Source organism: Macaca mulatta, chromosome 7, assembly GCF_049350105.2.
Source record: "Macaca mulatta isolate MMU2019108-1 chromosome 7, T2T-MMU8v2.0, whole genome shotgun sequence".
Taxonomy (NCBI): domain Eukaryota; kingdom Metazoa; phylum Chordata; class Mammalia; order Primates; family Cercopithecidae; genus Macaca; species Macaca mulatta.
The window spans coordinates 74,727,596-74,746,269 of record NC_133412.1 but is presented as its reverse complement, the minus strand read 5'-3'; the positions used below and the strand labels follow the sequence as shown (position 1 = coordinate 74,746,269).

The 18,674-nt window shown below is 44.3% G+C and overlaps 1 protein-coding gene across 8 annotated transcripts in view; it reads left to right on the top strand.

Annotated features, from left to right (window-relative positions):
- The window catches only part of ZNF592 (zinc finger protein 592), a 57,225-nt gene that overhangs the window by 959 nt on the left and 37,592 nt on the right, over nt 1-18,674 (top strand). For 3 of the 8 annotated variants that reach the window (XM_077937756.1, XM_077937757.1, XM_077937758.1), the window contains exons 2-3: nt 14,548-14,656; nt 15,105-15,238. The exons of 2 other annotated variants lie outside the window; for them this stretch is intronic. In XM_077937756.1, coding sequence (XP_077793882.1) covers nt 15,150-15,238 — 89 coding nt within the window. In that variant the 5' untranslated portion in view covers nt 14,548-14,656; nt 15,105-15,149. The remainder of the gene's footprint in view (nt 1-14,547; nt 14,657-15,104; nt 15,239-18,674) is intronic. 3 more of the 8 variants (XM_028850208.2, XM_028850207.2, XM_077937759.1) reach the window with 1 other exon arrangement.

The following is an 18,674-nucleotide window of genomic DNA, read 5'->3' as shown; positions in this document are numbered from 1 at the left end:
AGTGTGACCTGAGGGAGGACAGAAGAGCGTCTGCTGGACAGATGGCCTCCTGGCCTTGGATCAGCGTTTGTGAGGGGGAGGGGTCCGTATGACCTTAGGTATGCCTGCTCCTGAGAACTGCAGCATTATTGAAGCTGTTTAGGGATTTTAAACCATTTTTTGAGTAAGCCAAAGGTGGCATTAAAGGTCCTGGATTGGAATAAGTCCACAGGCCCACCCGGGGAAGCATGTTTGGCATCCAGGACTAGTCTAGAATAGGACTGGCAGTAGAAGAATGGGACTTGGGGGGTAAGATGGTGTTTGGCTTATGGTTTGCCCACTTGAGTTCAAGCCTGTGTTCATGGAGGGCCTCTGTAGGGTGCTTCTGTCCCGGGTGCAGGGTAGTGCACGGTATGGCAGAGTGCAGAGGATGTGGACAGACAGATTCCTGGCCTGGTGGATGCTTGGTGGTATTTCAGTAGTCTGTTTCCTCAACCTCACTGTTACATTACACAGTGAAAGAGGCAGAAGTGTGGTGTTAGTGCGTCCATTTTGATCATTTTCCAATTTTTCAACTAGTTGTGGCTTTGATTTATTACATAAATTTTACTGAGCACTTACTATGTGCCAGGCACTGAGCTAGGTGTTGGCTGTACAGTGGTAAGCTAGAAAGATACCATGTTTTAGTTATTAGCCATTGGGAAAGTCTAACAATAAATAGTTGTGGCCGGACATGGTGGATCGCGCCTGTAGTCGCAGCACTTTGGGAGGCTGAGGTGGGTGGAGTGCCTGAGGTCAGGAGTTTGAGACCAGCCTGACCAACATGGTGAAACCCCGTCTCTACTAAAACAATACAAAATTAGCCGGGTGTGGTGGCACATGCCTGTAATCCCAGCTACTTGGGAGGCTGAGGCACGAGAATTGCTTGAACCTGGGAGATGGGAGTTTGCAGTGACCTGAGATCGTGCCATTGCACTCTAGCTTGGGCTACAGAGTGAGACTCCATCTCAAAATAAATAAATAAATAGTCGTGGAAATTTTTTCAACAACAAATATTTGTCAACAAATATGTCTTAGGCATTGTTCTAGATACAGTGAACAAAGAAAGCAAAAATGATTGCCCTTGTGGTGCTTTCATGGAAGTGGGGGAGAAGACAATAAATAAAGTATATAACAAAAATATGGTCTGTTAAAAAGTGTGAAATGCTAAGGGGAAAAAGGAAGCAGGGAAGGAGAATCTGAGGTATCAGGGGTGGTAGTTGAATTTATATTATTAGGGTGGCCTGGGAAGCCTTCCTAAGAAGGTGTCTTTCGAGTAAAACTTTGAAGGAAGTGGTAAACTAATAATTTACTACGGTGAGTATAAGGAGAGAATTATGAAGAGAGGGTTAAGAGACTGATTTGATTTGGGGGCTCAGGAAAGGCTTCCCTGAGGAAGTGACGTTTAGGCCAAGATCTGAAGGAGGGTTAAGAGTTAACCATGTGTGGAGCTGACTGTAGCAAGGAGGAAGTGAAAGAGGCCTGTGGGACTGGAGGGGGAAAAGGAGAGGGGAGATTAGTCTGGAGACTAGGGCCAAGTTAGAGCAGTGGGGCCTTGGGGGCAGAATGCCTGCCTCTTTAGTTTCGTTTGTATCTCCAGTGTAATTAGGAACCTTTGAAGAGTTTAAGGGAATGACATGACATTTACATTTTAAAAGGTCTCTAGCCCCTGTGCAGGGAATGGACTTTTGAGATAAGCAGGTAAGGCAAGGCTTTCTGGGTTGAGTGGCTTAACTACCTGATCTGTTTGGAAAGGCCTCAAGCAGTCTGGGGGAGATCCTTTGCCTCTGTGAGTCTGCTTCATCTAGCTTTTAGGAAGGGAAGGCAAAAATGAATTAGCATTTATGGAGTACCTGCCAGGTGGGAGAACCAATTTTAAAGACTTCTGCATACATTATTATATTTAACTTAGTCCTCTCTACACCCTAAGAGAAAGAGGTTATCATACCCATTTTACAAAGAAATAAATGCAATGGGGATGGATGACTTATTCAAAGCCGTATTTGTAACATAGCCTGGATTCAAAGCACGTCTGCCTGAATTCAGAGCCCACTGGCTCTGGAGCCAGACCACTGAAGTTTGCATTTTGCTCCTGTCACTTGCAAACCAAATGATCTTGAGTTATTTAACCTCTCTTGTGCCTCAGTTTCCTCATCTTGAGTGCAGATGAAAGTCCCTATCTCATAGAGTTGTTGTACAGATTAAGCATGTAAACAGTTTAGCACTGGGTTCAAGTATTGGTTGCTTTTATTATTTTAAACATTTTTATTAGTTTTTTTTTTTTTTTTTTTTTTTAAACTAGAGACAAGCTGGATGTGTTGGCTCACGTCTGTAATCCCAGCACTTTGGGACACTGAGGTGGATGGATCACCTGAGGTTAGGAGTTCAAGACCAGCCTGGCCAACATGGTGAAACCCCGTCTGTACTAAAAATATAAAACTTAGCTGAGCGTGGCGGCGCACGCCTATAGTCCCAGCTACTCAGGAGGTGGAGGCAGGAAAATTGCTTTAAACTGGGAGGCGAAGGTTGCAGTGAGCTGAGATTAAGCCACTGCACTCCAGCCTGGGTGACAGAGCGAGACTCCGTCTCAAAAAACAACAACAACAACAACAACAACAACAAAACTAGAGACAATGTCTCACTATGCTGCCCAGGCTGGCTTTGAACTCCTGGCCTCAAGTGATCCTCCCGCTTCCACCTCCCAAAGTGCTGGTCTTGGAGACATGAGCCACCAGGCAGGCCTTTGGTTTTATTATTTAAATGTTTGAAATATCCACGTTGTGTCTCAGCCATATTGTGGTCATTTTAAATGAGATTAAATATATAGATAATTTATTTCTTGAATTTTGTGGGACTTTTTTTTTCCTCTTATCGTCTCTTAATAACTTAATGCCATGTTCCATGTGATCAGTCATTCAACATCAAGCTCCCATTTCATGCTTGTGGAATACATAGTGAGTTTCTTCCAGGAGCTCAGAGTATCCAGTGGAGCTCAGATATTTTAAAGGATGAGTTACAGTGTACTTAAGTTCTCTAGCACAGTTGTGGTTAAAGAGCTATTTGAAACAGTAAGAATGAAATCCCTGGGTAAATAGGAAAGACTTCAGGGAGGAGGTGACTTTTGAACTGGGCTTTGGAGGAAGAATAGGAGTTTCACAGGCAAATAAGATTGAGCAAAGAACATTCTAGGTAGATAGAGTCATAGGTATGAAAGCATGGAGCCATGGTAGCCCCCATTGTTTCGGGATGAGGCTGGAAAGCTAATTTGGGGCTGTGAAAGCCAGGTCAAGGAGTTTGGATTTTATTCTGTAAGCCATGGGGAGCTACCAGAGAGTCTTAGATACATCACATACATCCCATGATAGGCGTTGCAGTTAGAGAGTGGAGATAGATGTTATCATGGGGTGGCTTTGTTTGGGGGGCATCACTATGTTTCAGGATCTGGTTCTCTGCTTCGTAGACCAGAAATTTAGTTTTGTAGGGTACTCAGAGCTGATCGGATCCAGAGAGACTGACTCACTAACCAAACTTGGAAGAGACTCATGAATAAACTTAGGATATTAACTGACCATGAGAAATGAAACTGCAGAATGACAGATGTTTCTGTCCTCTGGCCATTGCTCCCCTCTCTCTGGCCAGGGCTGGGACATACTAACAAACACTTGCTCCTCAATTCCTGTTTGTTTTTCTCAGGCTCCATGAAAACAAACCCTTTCTGTTAACATAATCTTTCCTCAAGCTCTATTCAGTGTAGTCAACAATGATTATTAATTGATAGAATGAATGATTCTGTATTGTTTATGTGGGATCCTGTATTTGTGAAACTTAAGGAATGGGAGAAATAACAGAAATAAAATATCAGAAAGGAGTGTTCCATAGAATTAGGTTAATGGAGAAGGTATGCAGATTCTAAGTAGCTTGGATAAATTGTGGCTAGCAGTGGTTGTGGGCAGATGCATTGAAAGTTGTTCTGGGAACAGAGGTCTGTGAACTCTTGGACGGGGTAGAGGGCTTTTGGCTGCATGTGAAGGAGACACTGGTTTAGGATCTTTATCTTCCTTACACATTGGAGACAGAAAAGAAAATAATTCCCACCCTCCACTCAGCCAGATCATGGTGAGCTTTAATTTAATTTATTTTGTTATTTTATTTTTGAGATGGAGTCTCACTCTGTTGCCCAGGCTGGAGTTCAGTGATGCCATCTTGGCTCCCTGCAACCTCCACCTCCCAGGTTCAAGCGATTCTCCTGCCTCAGCCTCCTGAGTAGCTGGGATTACAGGCATGCGCCACCACACCCGGCCAATTTTTGTATTTGTAGTAGAGTGGAGTTTCACCATGTTAGCTAGCGTGGTCTTGAACTCCTGACCTCAAGTGATTTGCCTGCCTTGGCCTCCTAAAGTGCTGGGATACAGGCATGAGCCCCTATGCCTGGCCTTATTCCTATCTTTACATGTAAATTTGTTTAAACTTTTCTTTTCTTAAAAAATAGGAACATCCTGAATAGGAGAGAGTTCTGAATGTTGATGTCCCTGAGGTAGAGCAATTGCATGTACCCAAAATCTGTGTGTTTTCATTTGTGGGCATCTCTGGTCCAGGGGCCTCCCTTTGCTTGCTCCAAGGGTGTAGGATGTGATATCCATTAGCTAATTGCTTTTGGGAACTGTTTTCAGAGGATCAGAGTGCTACTTCAGCCAACCATTTGCTTCTGTTTAACAGCAGGGAAAGTGTGTGTGTGTGTTTGTTGAAATGACACATTTGATCCTTTTTGTGGCTCAAATAAAAGTTAATGAATACCTTTCGAGTTTGGTGCCACGACAGTTATTCCTCAAAGCTGTCAGCACTTATGGGCTGTCCTCTGGTCACTGCGTGACTTTGGTTAAGTTCCTTACCTTTTCCATTTCAGATTCTGAAAGTGTTATATCAAGAGGTAATAATGGGCAGCTGGGCACGATAGCTCATGCTTGTAATCCCAGCAGCACTTTGGGAGGCCGAGGTGGGTGGATCACTTGAGGTCAGGAGTTCGAGACCAGCCTGGCCAATATGGTGAAATCCTATCTCTACTAAAAATACAAAAATTGGCCGATTGTGGTGGCACACGTCTAAAATCCCAGCTACTTGGGAGGCTGAGGCAGGAGAATCGCTTGAGCTTGGGAGGCTGAGGTTTCAGTGAGCGAAGACTATGCCACTGCGCTCCAGCCTGGGTAACAGAGCTAGATTCCATTTCAAAAAAAAAAAAAAAAGGTGATGATGATGAGGCCTGGCATGGTGGTTTACACCTGTAATCCCAGCACTTTGGGAGGCTGAGGTGGGAGAATTGCTTGAGCCCAGGTCTCGAGACCAGCCTGGGCAACATTGAAAGACCCCATCTCTTAAAAAAAAAAAAAAAAAAAAGGAGGTATTGGTGTCTCCCTTTCTCTCATCAACACACTCTGGGGGATGAAAAGGGTGATAATGTCTATGTGTGTGATAGATTGTAGAACGACTGCCACTGTGTTGAGTGAAGAAAAGGAGTATGTCTGCTGAACAGATTAACATCTGGTCTCCAATCAGTATGTGTGGTGGGGTAGGGGGACTGCATGACTTTAACTTTTTATTTTTGAGAGGTCTAGGATTATTGCAAAAACTGAGTTTTTGTTTTGTTTTGTTTTTAAGGCAGAGTGTCACTCTGTTGCCCAGGCTGGAGTGCAGTGGTGCAATCTCAGCTCACTGCACCCTCCGCCTCCCAGGTTCAAGTGATCTCAGCCTCCCAAGTAGCTGGGACTACAGGCACCCATCACCACACCCAGCTAATTTTTTTTTTTTTTTTTTTGGTATTTTTAGTAGAGATGGGATTTCACCATGTTGGTCAAGCTGGTCTCAAACTGCTAACCTCAAGTGATCCTCCTGCCTCGGCCTCCCAAAGTGCTGGGATTACAGGCGTAAGTCACTGCACCTGGCTGAGATTTGAAAACTTTAAAAAAGTGTTTTTAAATTTTTTTTTTTTTTTAAGAGATGAGGTCTCTATATTGCCTAGGCTAGCCTCAAACTCCTGGGCTCAAGCAATCCTCCTGCCTTAGCCTCTTGAGTAGCTGAGACTATAGACAGTCACCACTGTGCCCAGCCTGAAACTTTTTTGAGTAGTCCAGAGGTGGCATTAAGGGTCCTCCTCCATAAAAATAAATCCACAGACTCATCCAGAGAACACGAGACCTATATCCCAGGTCTAACTCAGAATAGACTTGCTTCTCTGTAAGGACAGAGTTTACAGTAAGATCTTACCTGAGTGGAGGGGTGGGGTGGTTTTTACTTTGTTCTTTATATTTTCTTCCTATCATTTGAATTTTATACAGACATGTATATATCATCTTTACAAAAACAAACAAGCATCCTGTAAGCCTAGTTTCATTTTGGAGACGAACATTGAATGCCCTAAAGCAAAAACTCAAAAGCTGCCTAGAACTATGTCCCTATAGAGATGTATGATGTTGGAATTGGCCTCCTCTGTCACTCTCAGGATAAGATGCTTTTGTTAGATATGCATTCAAACAGGTGGATTAGGCTAGCACCTCTGATTGGGATAGTCCCTGAATTCAGAGAGGCAGGGCTGCACCCATCTGGGAGGAGCTGATGAATAGAGTATGATTTGGCTTCTAGCTTCATTAGTTGGTTGCTTTCTTTAGGGGTGTTTCTAAAGAAATCACTCCTTTTCTGGTGTGGCTCTGGGCTACCTCCTATGGACCACTGGGCTCAGTCTCTCACACACCAGCATGGGGATTCTAGAGGCCTTGATGTTACAACCTGAGGATCAAGGGACTGTGAAGAGAGAGAGTTCCCATGTGTAACCCTTACATGCATTCCTGGGATTTCCCACCTTTTAGGAGTTTAGCTCATACTAGGGGCAAGGTGGAGGGCTGCTCCTTATAGCCAGTCTTTGGATGCAGGAACATTTTACCCACATTGCCCTTGGCAAGCTAGAGCCAATGTGAGCCAGCAGAGTGTACTCTGGCTCCGCTTTTATCCCCCTGGTTTGCTGTAGTTTACAACATTCTACTTTTTTTGTCAGTTCAGTTCCTGAAATTGCGAGTATTCCTTTACAAGCCAAAGGACAGGGTGAGACTACAGAGAGAGGTTTTGAAGATAGGTGTCCATTGTAACTGTAAGCCATCTCAGGGACATTGTAGGGCCTGATGACGCATTTGAGGCAGAACTTTGGCATTTTCAGAAAAGGGGACCCAGGGATGGGCACTGAGCAGTTCAGATTTTTCTGGACTTGCCCAGCCAAAGCTCTGGTCTGTGTGGCTGGGCTGCTATCTGCCTTTGTGCTGTTATTCTCCCCAGACTTGAACTTAACTGGCTGAGGTTATAAAAACTACTTCACTATTTAATACTTTATTAAGGCTGTAAATCTTTAGGCCCTTAAAAATATTAGATTTTTGGGCCGGGCGCGGTGGCTCAAGCCTGTAATCCCAGCACTTTGGGAGGCCGAGACGGGCGGATCACGAGGTCAGGAGATCGAGACCATCCTGGCTAATACGGTGAAACCCCGTCTCTACTAAAAAAATACAAAAAACTAGCCAGGCGAGGTGGCGGGCGCCTGTGGTCCCAGCTACTCGGGAGGCTGAGGCAGGAGAATGGCGTGAACCCGGGAGGCGGAGCTTGCAGTGAGCTGAGGTCCGGCCACTGCACTCCAGCCCGGCGACAGAGCGAGACTCCGTCTCAAAAAAAAAAAAAAAAAAAAAAAAAATTAGATTTTTTTTAAAAGATAGGAGTCTTGCTACATTGCCCTGGCTGGATTGGAAATCCTAGGCTCAAATGATCCTCCCTTAAACATTTTTTTTTTTTTTTTTTTTTGCTGGGCGCAGTGGCTCACTCCAGCACTTTGGGAGGCTGAGGTGGGTGGATCACTTGAGGTCGGGAGTTTGAGACCAACCTGGCCAACATGGTGAAACCCCATCTGTACTAAAAATACAAAAAAGTAGCTGGCCATGGTGGTGTGCATCTATAGTCCCAACTAATCGGGAGGCTGAGGTGGGAGAATCACTTGAACCTGGGAGATGGAGGTTGCAGTGAGTCGAGATCATGCCAGTGTACTCTGGCACGGGTGACAGAGTGAGACTGTCTCAATTAAAAAAGAAAATTATTTTTGTAGCGATGATGGGGTCTTGCTATATTGACCAAGCCGGTCTCAAACTCCTGGCTTCAAATAATCCTTCCACCTTAGCTTCCCAAAGTGCTGGGATTACAGGCATGAGCCACAGCATGTGGCCCTCACCTTCCCCAGTAGCTGGGACTACAGGTGTGCCACTGTCCCTGGTCATGGTCATTATTCTTTTTTTTTTTTTTTTCTTCTTCAAGAGATAGGGTCCAGCACTGTCACCCAGGCTGGAGTTGGAGTGCAGTGGTGCATTCATAGCTCATTATAGTCTTGACCTCCTGGACTCAAATAATCCTTGCACTTCAGCCTCCAGAGTAGGGACTACAGGCATGGGCCACAATGCCTGGTTGATTAGTTTTATTTGTTTATTTCTTTTGTAGGGACAGGGTCTTGCTGTGTTGACCAGGCTGTTCTCAAACTCCTGACTTGAAACGATCCTTCTACCTCAGCCTCCCAAAATGTGGGATTACAGGTGTGAGTCACTGTGCCTGGCTGCCATTTATCCTTTTTTTTTTTTTTTTTTTTTTTTTTTTGAGATGGCATCTCACTCTGTCACCCAGGCTGGAGTGCAGTGGCATGATCTCAGCTCACTGTACCCTTCACCTCCTGGGTTCAAGCAGTTCTCCTGCCTCAGCCTCCCAAGTAGCTGAGACTACAGGCACACGCTGCCATGTCTGGCTATTTTTTTTTTTTTGTATTTTAGTAGAGATGGGGTTTCACCATGTTGCCCAGGCTGGTCTCAAACTCCTGAGCTTAGGCAATCCGCCCACCTCGGCCTCCCAAAGTGCTAGGATGACAGGCGTGAGCCACCGTGCCCAGCCATTAATCCTTTTAAAAAAAATTTTTTTTTGAGACCGTCTCACTCTGTTGTCTAGACTGTAGTGCCTTGGCGTGATCATGGCTCACTGCAGCTTTGACCAACCAGGCTTAGGTGATCCTCCCACCTCAGCCACCCAAGTAGCTGGGACCACAGGCATGTGCCACCATACCAGCTAATTTTTTGTAATTTTTTTTTGTAGAGATGGGGTTTTGCTATGTTGCCCAGGCTGGTCTTGAACTCCTGAGCTAGGCGATCTGCCCCTCTTGGCATCCCAAAATGCTGGGCTTACAGGTGAGAGCCATGGCGCCTGGCCTGTTATTCTTAATTAGCATGTTTACTTGTATTTAAAGTCTTGGGGAGGCCAGGTAAGGTGGTTCACACCTGTAATCCCAGCACTTTTGGGGGCTGAGGTGGGTGGATTGCTTGAGCCCAGGAGTTTCAGACTAGCCTAGGCTACATAGCAAAACCCCATCTCTACTGAAAATACAGAAGAAAAAAAAAGCTGGGCATGGTGGCACAGACCTGTATTCAGTCCCAGCTACTTGGGAGGCTGGGGTGGGAGAATCACCCAAGGCTGGGAAGTCTAGGATGCAGTTAGCCATGATTATGCCTCTGCACTCCAGTCTAGGTGACAGAGTGGGACTTTGTCTCTAACTAACTAAATAAATAAAATTTTGTGGAGCCTTTTTGCAACAGCATTCTACTCTTTTTTTTTTGCCAATTCAGTTACAGTAGATACCTACCTTAAAGCCTCTTCTTATAGTCTCCCTGTGCCCTTTGCCTTGCTAAAGGAACACCCTCAAGATTTTAAATATAAGTAAACATTCTAATTAAGATCGGTATTCCACAATTGCTTATAAAAGCAACTGTGGACCCAATCCAGAGCTGGTGCTCTGTAGAGCATAAAAGAATCATGTGAGATGAACTTTGCCCTCCAGGATTTCCCCCACTGAAAGCAATTAGAGAATAATTTGCTTTCAGACCAGAAGTGTCTTAAGGGGGCTTTTCTTTCTGAGGGTGGTGGTTACTGGCATACAGGTCAACCTCTGAGATGGCTGGGAGAGGTAACATTCTCTAGTACCCAAAATGTATTGAATGGCTATTTGGCAGGAGAGAGGTGGTGGCAATGAAGTATTCTCATCTTTCATTACTTTACTTGTCTCCCCTTGACGCTGCTTCCTACCTAAGTGCTATACCCTTTAGGAGAAGCTGGCCTCCTATCCACAAAATATGAACCCCAGTGCCTGTCATTCCATCATTCCTCTGAGTCTAAGGCTTTTGCATTTCCATCTTAGAGTCCTTTTTTAAATTATTTACACCTCCTGGGAGAGGTCATACTCTTAGTACATCATCACCAAACAGTAGCTTTAATTACCAGGAATTAATTAAGTCAACTGAGAGAAAGACTGGGACCCAGGCAGGCACTTGGGGGCAAGAGTGTCTGAAGGGACACAATTCTGCATGGGAGGAGAAAAGTGAGGGCAACAAAAGAAACATTCATACATATCAGTTCCTGCAGTGAATGTTGTTGTACCACCTCATTGCTGACTCTGGGCCCACCTTGGTGGTCCTGCTGGCTGGGGCATAGGGTACGGTGTGGGCTAGCTCTGCCTGTTACAGGGGTTTTGAGGCAGAGTTGGAATTTGAGCCAAGTCTTTAAGGATTGAGGAGATTGTTTTTTTTCCCACTCATTTAAAAAATAATATGTGCTCAGTTTAGAAAAGTTGGGAACATTCAAGAAGAAATTCTTGTAATTCTTCCTAATGATAGTTGAGATGGATAGGCAGAGGGGAGTGATCCTTTTAAAATGTCAGTCTGATAGAATTTGAGGATAAGTGGTAAAAAAAAACAAAAACCCACCTACAACAAATAAAATATTGGTCTGAGCATATCACTCTTCTATTCCAATCCTCCTGTAGCCTTTCATCTTAGAGTCAAAGTCAAAGACCTAGCAATGGCCTGCCATCATCTGCTTCCCAGCTACATCTACTCTTTCTGCTTCAGGGCATGTGCCACCACGCCTGGCTAATTTTTTGTATTTTTAGTAGAGATGGGGTTTCGCCATGTTGGCCAGGCCAGTCTCGAACTCCTGACCTCAGGGATCCACCCACCTTGGCCTCCCAAAGTGCTGGGATTATAGGCATGAACCAACACGCCCGGCCCAGGAAGTTTTTGAGCAGAGTAAGTGACCTGATAAAAATGGTGTTTGGGAAGGATTAGTCTTAAAGAAACTTGCAGGATGACCAAGTAGGGAAAGATCAGAGAGGGCAAGGAAAGAGCAAGGACAGGGAGTCGGCAGACATGGAACAGAACAGATGACATCAGTGAGACTTGCTGTGTGGCTGCCTTGACAAAGGCTTCCAGTGCTCCCAATGTGGTAGAGTTTAAAGTGTTGTCAGTGGTTTTAAATCAGTTAGCAGGTGGGCTGTAAGTAGGAGAAAGGAAAAGGAAGGGTCCTCCTCAGGTCGCTGAAGGTGTTCATCAGGTTGGGGGGTTTGGGGATAAGCAGGCAGTAGTATCCCAGATGGCACCTTCATCTCTCGGGCTGTAATCCCAGGAGAGGAGCCTGTCTATTCTTTCTGGTCTGCTGAAAACTCTTCCTGTCTGAGTGCAGCTGTCAGTGCTCTCAGGCTTTCTTCTGAATCTGCACATATGCTAAGATGGTATCTGAAAGCCATTTGTTCCATCACCTTTCAACTTCATTTTCTATTTTTGTATGTTTATTTCTCAGAACAAATTGTCTTTGATGAACAAACCCATTGGATTGGATTAATTTACTAGAAATACTTATTTCTGAAAGTATTTCTGAATGGGTTCTGTTTCATTAGGCTTCTGTCCTGTTTTTGATAAGGGTTGTGCCAAGATGAGATCGGTGAAGAAGTGTTTTTGGTATAATCAACCAAACGGCTGCTTCTTTATGATCTTTTGGTATGAGTCATATTTTGAGATTTGTGTTCCTGATGTCTTCATTTAGAATATACATCTCATGGTTTGCTATGTACCAGGCACTATTCTAGGCACTGGGAATATAACAAGGAACAAAATAAACACAAATCTTACTCATATGGGGCTCATTCTGGTTTGTATGCATTTATAGATAATAAGTAAGATAAAATATAAGAGATGGTGAAAAGTATTATGGAGAAAAATAAAGCAGGGATGATGGATGAGGGGTTTAGTGGGGAGGCAGGTTTTCTATTTTAAATTGAGAAGCCAGAGAAATCTTATTGATTAAATGGCCTTTGAGTAGAGGTCTGAAGGAAGTGAGAGAGGGAGCCATGCAGATATCTGAGGAAAGAGCAATCAGATTGGAGAAAAGAGCAAGTGCAAAAGCCCCTCGGGCTGGAGAGGGTTTAAGGAATCCATGGGGGAAGGTATGGATTTTGGGGATCCTTTGGTGGCTCCACCTCTAGAATTTCTGGTTTAATTGGTCTGAGCTGGAGTTAGGCATTAGGATCACTCCAGGGCTGAGAAGCACTGGTCTGAGGGTTAAATAAGCCATATCCCCTATATTTGGTGGAGAGATTTGAATGGGTAACTGTGAGTAGGTGACTTCAGCTGTTCTGATGGGAAGGGCACACAAGGGCCCTGTGACCTTGCCAGGAATAACAGGAATCTTCCACAGTAATAAAAACTCTTCAGTTTATGTCCCTTTTCTTATTTGATTACCTCTCCTCTGTGGGCCTCAGTTTCCTTGCTTGTAAAGTAAGTGGTTTAAATTTAATGGTTTCCTAGAGTCTCTTTCGCTCCGATAGTCCTAAATCTTTCTAGTGTTGGAAGAAGCTCTAATCTAGAACAATGCTCTAGAACAATATTGTCTAATCTTGGTCTTACAACACTCTAAGGTGTGTCATTATGGCAAGGGCTATGGTGAATGTCTCAATACCAAATTGAAGGAAAATTTGTGCCCTATCCCGTAGCAGCTTGGGAAGATGAGTGTGTTGGGAAACTTGAAATGTGAAAACTGACTTGCCTGTTTGGAGTTCAAAGTACAAGGGCAGCTTGGTCCTTGGAGGCAGGCAGGAGCCTGAGTGCCAGTCTTAGTTCACTCACTGGTGAGTTCCTTGTGCTGTGTGAAGAATGTGTTATAAACTGTAAAATTCCTATACATCCAAGCATCAGTGTGTGATTAGGGTGACCTGGGAGAAGCAGTCAGCCTGGAAGTGAAGACTGACACTCAGGTTTCTTAGTCATTCTGCAGCCAAACTGCATGATTGCACATATGAGAGAGACTGTCTGGATAACCCAACAGAAACTGGTGGCCAGAGGAACCAAGGTTAATCTGGAGTAAATAACCAGGTATACTCATTGGAGCACCTCCCAATTTATTTACTATTGGACAACAGACCTAAGACACCCCTTGGCCCTGATCTCTAACTTTTGTCCTCATTTGGACAGCACAGTGTCTGCTTGTTAGTTTATGTTTTGAAATGTGAAAGTCCAAATAAAAAAAGGAAAAACTTCCAGGATAGTTTTCTGTAGTTTCTTTCTGTAGAATTGAGATAATTGGTTTCTTTCCCTTTCCTTCTACATTTTTACATTAATATTGTCTGTATTACTATTTAGAATCCAAACTAAATGTTGGTCTGTCAAAATTGGACAAAAGTGAAGTCAAGTGAGGGAATGCAGGATTAGAGTGAGAACAGGCAGAATGAGAAATTCAGGGAATGAGTCCTTTTATTACGTAATTTGTGGTATATGTAGTTGATGGGCTATTAACCAGTATTTCTCAACACTAGTCAATTAAATCTGAATCTTAGGGGGGTAGTGGCCAAGTATTAGTAGCTTCCAAAGTTCCCAAGGTGATCCTCATGTTCAGCTACAGTTGAGGACCACCTAGTTTTAAAAAAAGGGTTCTGCCGACTTTGTTCATTTTGTCCCTCATTCTCATCACCTGCTCTGTGCTGACCTCTTCCTACACTGCTCTCTGCCCCCGCCATGATTTCTGCAGCTCACCTGCCCCACTGGCCCCTGCTTGGCCCTCTGCTTCTTCAGCTTCAGCGGGCATCCCGAGCACTGGGGGAATAGTTGTGTGGAGGGGTAAACTAAACCTGGCTTTACTTCCCTTGTCTTTCTGTCCTTTCTCCATGCTTCTGGCCAGCAATTTCTGGGGCACTCTGAAAACTTATGAGGGATAGCTTGCTGGCCACTGAGGTTGGTGGCATAATACTTAACAAACATGTATTTGCTATGTGAAAGGCAGTGTTGTAAGAGCTTTGTAACTATTAACTCATTTTATCCCTGTAATAGCCCATTTTACATATGGGGAAACAGACAGAGATTAAGACTCTTGCCCCAGGTCTCACGGCTAGTAAGTAGTAGAACTAGGATTTGAACCCAGATAGAGTCTGTGCTCTGAACCACCATCCTATAATAGAGGGAGGGGAGCAGACGTGGAGCTGGGAAGAGTTTTGTCTTTGATTACATTTGTGGCCTGCTTGAATTTATGTTTGGGGATTTTTCTCAGGGTCTTACACTTGAATTATTATTATTAGTTTTTTAAACTATCTTTCCTTACTCTAACATTTACCTTCAGACCCACTTAAAAAACATTTTGTTTTTCTTCTTTCCTTAGGTGGTGTTTGGACTCTAGACCATGTGCCTAGGTAGAAGTTTTTCCTTTCTCTGCAGCTCTGCTCCCCTAGCAACGCTCGCCACACCCTTGTTTTGAGATCCTCTCTAAGGTATGATGTCTAGGCTGACCTGAGCTGGCCTTAAAAAGCCAAGAGTTTGGACATGAGATTTTTTTGTTCCCTGGATTTTGTTTTTTTTTTTTTTTTGATGATAAAATACATATAACAAAAGTTACCATTTTTAAGTGTGCAGCTCAGTGGCATTAAATACTTTCACGGTTGTGCAAGCATCACCACTGTCCATCTCTAAAACCTGACATCATCTTGTACTAAAACTGTACCTATTAAACAATAACTCCCCCTCTCTCTCCCGCTAACCCCTGGCAACCACAATTCTCCTTCTTGTCTCTATGAATTTGCCTACTCTGGGGACCTCATATAAGTGGAATCATTCAATATTTGTCTGTTGTAGCATGTGTCAGAATTTCCTTTTTAAAGCTGAATGATATTCCATTGTATGTATATACCACATTTTGTTTATCCTTTCATCTGTTGACAGATACTTGGGTTACTTCCACCTTTGAGTGTTACGAATAATGCTGCCATGAACATGGGTGTACAAATATCTTGTGTCCCCCTGCTCTTAATTCTTTTGAGTATATACACCCAGAAGTGGAATTGCTGGATCATATGGTAATTCTGTTTAATTTTTTAAGGAACTGCCAACTGCTTTCTATAGCAGCTGCACCATTTTGCATTCCCACCAGTGATGCACAAGGAATCTGATTTCTCCACATCCTCATTGGCACTTGTTATTATTGGTTTTGTTTTTTGTTTTGTTTTTTTTTGAGACCGAGTCTAGCTCTTTTGCCAGACTGGAGTGCAGTGACGTGATCTTGGCTCACTGCAACCTCCACCTCCTGGATTCAAGTGATTCTCCTGCCTCAGCCTCCTGAGTAGCTGGGACTACAGGTGCGTGCCACCACACCCAGCTAAATTTTATATTTTTAGTGGAGACGGAGTTTCATCATGTTGGCCAGGATGGTCTCCATCTCTTGACATGTGATCCGCCCACCTCAGCCTCCCAAAGTTTTGGGATTACAGGTGTGAGCCACCGCGCCTGGCCTTGTTTTGTTTTTAAATAATAGCCATCCTGATGGGTGTGTGATCTTGGTGGTTACCTTAGTTGGACCCATAAAGTCTACTAGCCAAGGGGTGGGTCCCTATTGTGCTGAAATGTACAAATATAGAAAAACAATATGATAAACCTCTGTGTACTCACTCAAATTCAGTAGTTATCAATTCATGGTCTTTTGTTTTGTTTTTAGTATTTTGTTTTTTTGAGACAGGGTCTCACTCTATCACCCAAGCTGGAGTGCAGTGGCGCGATCAAGGCTCACTGCAGCCTTTACCTCCTGGGCTCAAGCAATCCTCCCACCTCAGCCTCCCGAGTAGCTGTGGCTACAGGCACATACCGCCATGCCTGGCTACATGGTCAATCTTGTTTCATTTATGTATCTCCTCCTTGCTCTCTTCCTCTTGCCCTGTGTTATTTTGAGGCCAATTCCAAATGTCACACCATTTTATCTGTAAACATTTCACTCTGTGAAGGCTCTTAATATTCCATTTGTTTGATTGTAGAAAGGCACATAGGGACATGTTATTCCATATCATTCCCTTGGATCGCCAGGGACATACAGTAGGCACATATAGAACACCTGGATATTGGATCTGTTACCATGCTGGATTGTTGGTGAAGGGCTGCTTTGGCTGGGGCCCTACTTTTCTGCTGAAGGCTGGCTTCCCTCAGGTCTGAGCAGTTACGGTGAAAGAGCACACCCAGATATCTGTTGAGAGGGGAAGCAGAGAAGAGGGAGGAAGAGAGGCATGAGGGAGGGAGCAGGATCTGGAGAGTCAGGGGGCGGAGAGAGAGACAGAGACAGAGAGAGAGAGGACAGGGGAAGAGAAGAGAGGGAGAGAAAGTGTACCTTGAAGGAAGAAATAGGGGGAGAGAGGATGAGAAAGAGAAGAGTGTGTGTGTGTGTGTGTGTGTGTGTGTGTGTGTGTGTGTGTGTGTGTGTGTATGTATGTAAGAAAAGGGGAATAAGAACAGACACTTGGAAGAGAAACTTTAGCACCTCTTTGACTCACCAGCTCCTAAACTTCTGTGTTGATCTAAGGCAACCATAGAGATGCCTCTAAGAGTAATAGCATGCTCTTTGTGTCCCTCTAGACCTGTCAGTTTAGGAAGCTTTGGAACTGTAGGTTGTCTATGGTAGATGAGACTGGTGGCACCCTCAAAACCACCAAAGAAAGAGTGAATCTGTGGAATGGCCACTTTCTGTTTTCTTTTTGTTTTTCAAGATGGAGTCTCATTCCGTAGCCCAAGCTGGAGTGCAGTGGCGTGATCTCGGCTAACTGCAGCCTTTGCCTCTGGGGCTCAAGTGATTCTCCTGCCTCAGCCTCCCAAGTAGCTGGTACTAGAGGTGTGCACCACCATACCCGGTTAATTTTTTTGTATCTTTCTTAGAGATCTTTTGTATTTTTAGTTTCACCATGTTGACCTGGGTGGTCTCAAACTCCTGAGCTCAGGTGATCCACCCGCCTCGGCCTCCCAAAGTGCTGAGATTACAGGTATGAGCCACCGTGCCTGGCCAACACTGTTTTCTAGGGTCCTTTGCATCGGGACTTGAGGCTTGGTTCACAGCAGGTCTGAGGCTGCTGGCTTCTTGCTTAAATTTAGGGTCCCCTACTACCAAGAGACGATGCATTTACAAAGTTCACTGGGAGGAACACACCAGGATGGTGTGTGAACAAGAGGAGTCCTGTCCCCCTTTTTCTCAAATCTCTGGGTCCTGTTTCCTTCTAACAAAGTGTGGTGCCAGGTTATTGCTGAGATCTGTTTGCAAATAAGGAAAGGTAAAGGGGGTACAGGTTACAAAGTATCAGTTTGTATCTAAATTGTCACCTCTGTGTAAACTGCAGTTGCTGCCAATGCCTAGTGTCTACTTGTCCCAGTCAGTTTTATTGTCTTGTATAATCCCAGCTCCCTCCAGTTCTGTCTTTTTCTGTCTTTTAAAAAAGATAGCACCTTTATCGAGATATAATTCACATGCCATACAATTTACCCATTTAAAGTGTACAATTCAATGGCATTTCAGTTTGTTCACAGAGTTGTATTTTCTTTTTTTAGATTTCTTTTCTTTTCTTTCTTTCTTTTTTTTGATAGGGTTTTGCTGTGTCACTTACCCTGGAGTGCAGTGGTGCAATCACAGCTCACTGCAGCCTCAACCTCCCAGGCTCAAGCAATCCTCCCACCTCAGCCTCTTGAGTAGCTGGGACTACAGACATGTGCCACCACTCCTAGCTAATTTTAATTTTAATTTTTTTTTTTTTTTTTTGGTGGAGATGGGGTTTTGCCATGTTGCCCAGCTTGTATTGAACTCCTGGCCTTAAATGATCTACCTGCCTCAGCCTCTTGCTTGGGCTTACAGGCACGAGCCATAGTGCCTAGCCAGTATCTTCTTATCTTCTTTCCTTTTCTTTTCTTTCTCTCTTTCTTTTCTTTCTTTTCTTTTCTTTTCTTTCTTTTTGTTGAGACAGTTGTGCTCTGTCGCCCAGGCTTGAGGCTGGAGTGCAGTGGCGTGATCCCAGCACACTATAACCTCTGCCTCCTGGGTTCAAGTGATTCTCCTGCCTTAGCCTCCTGAGTAGCTGGGATTACAGGCGTGCACCACCACACCTGGCTAATTTTTGTATTTTTAGTAGAGACAAGGTTTCATCATGTTAGCCAGGCTGGTCTCATACTCCTGACCTCAAGTGATCCACCTGCCTCAGTCTCCCAAAGTGCTGGGAGTACAGGTGTAAGCCACTGTGCCCAGCCTTTTGTGTCTTTTTTTCTTAAGACTCAGGCCCACCCTGTACCTACCTCTTCCCTATGGTTCTCAGAGCTAGCCTTTTCTTTCCTCTGGTGTCACACTGATCCCATCCTCAAAACAAATGACTTTATGGGACATCGGCCAATGGGCACTCCCCACTGATAAAATATTTAATTTAATCAGCCATTACAGGGATCCAGGATTCATAGACAAGGGCACTTTAGGTAGACTCCTTCCCACTCGCGAAGTCC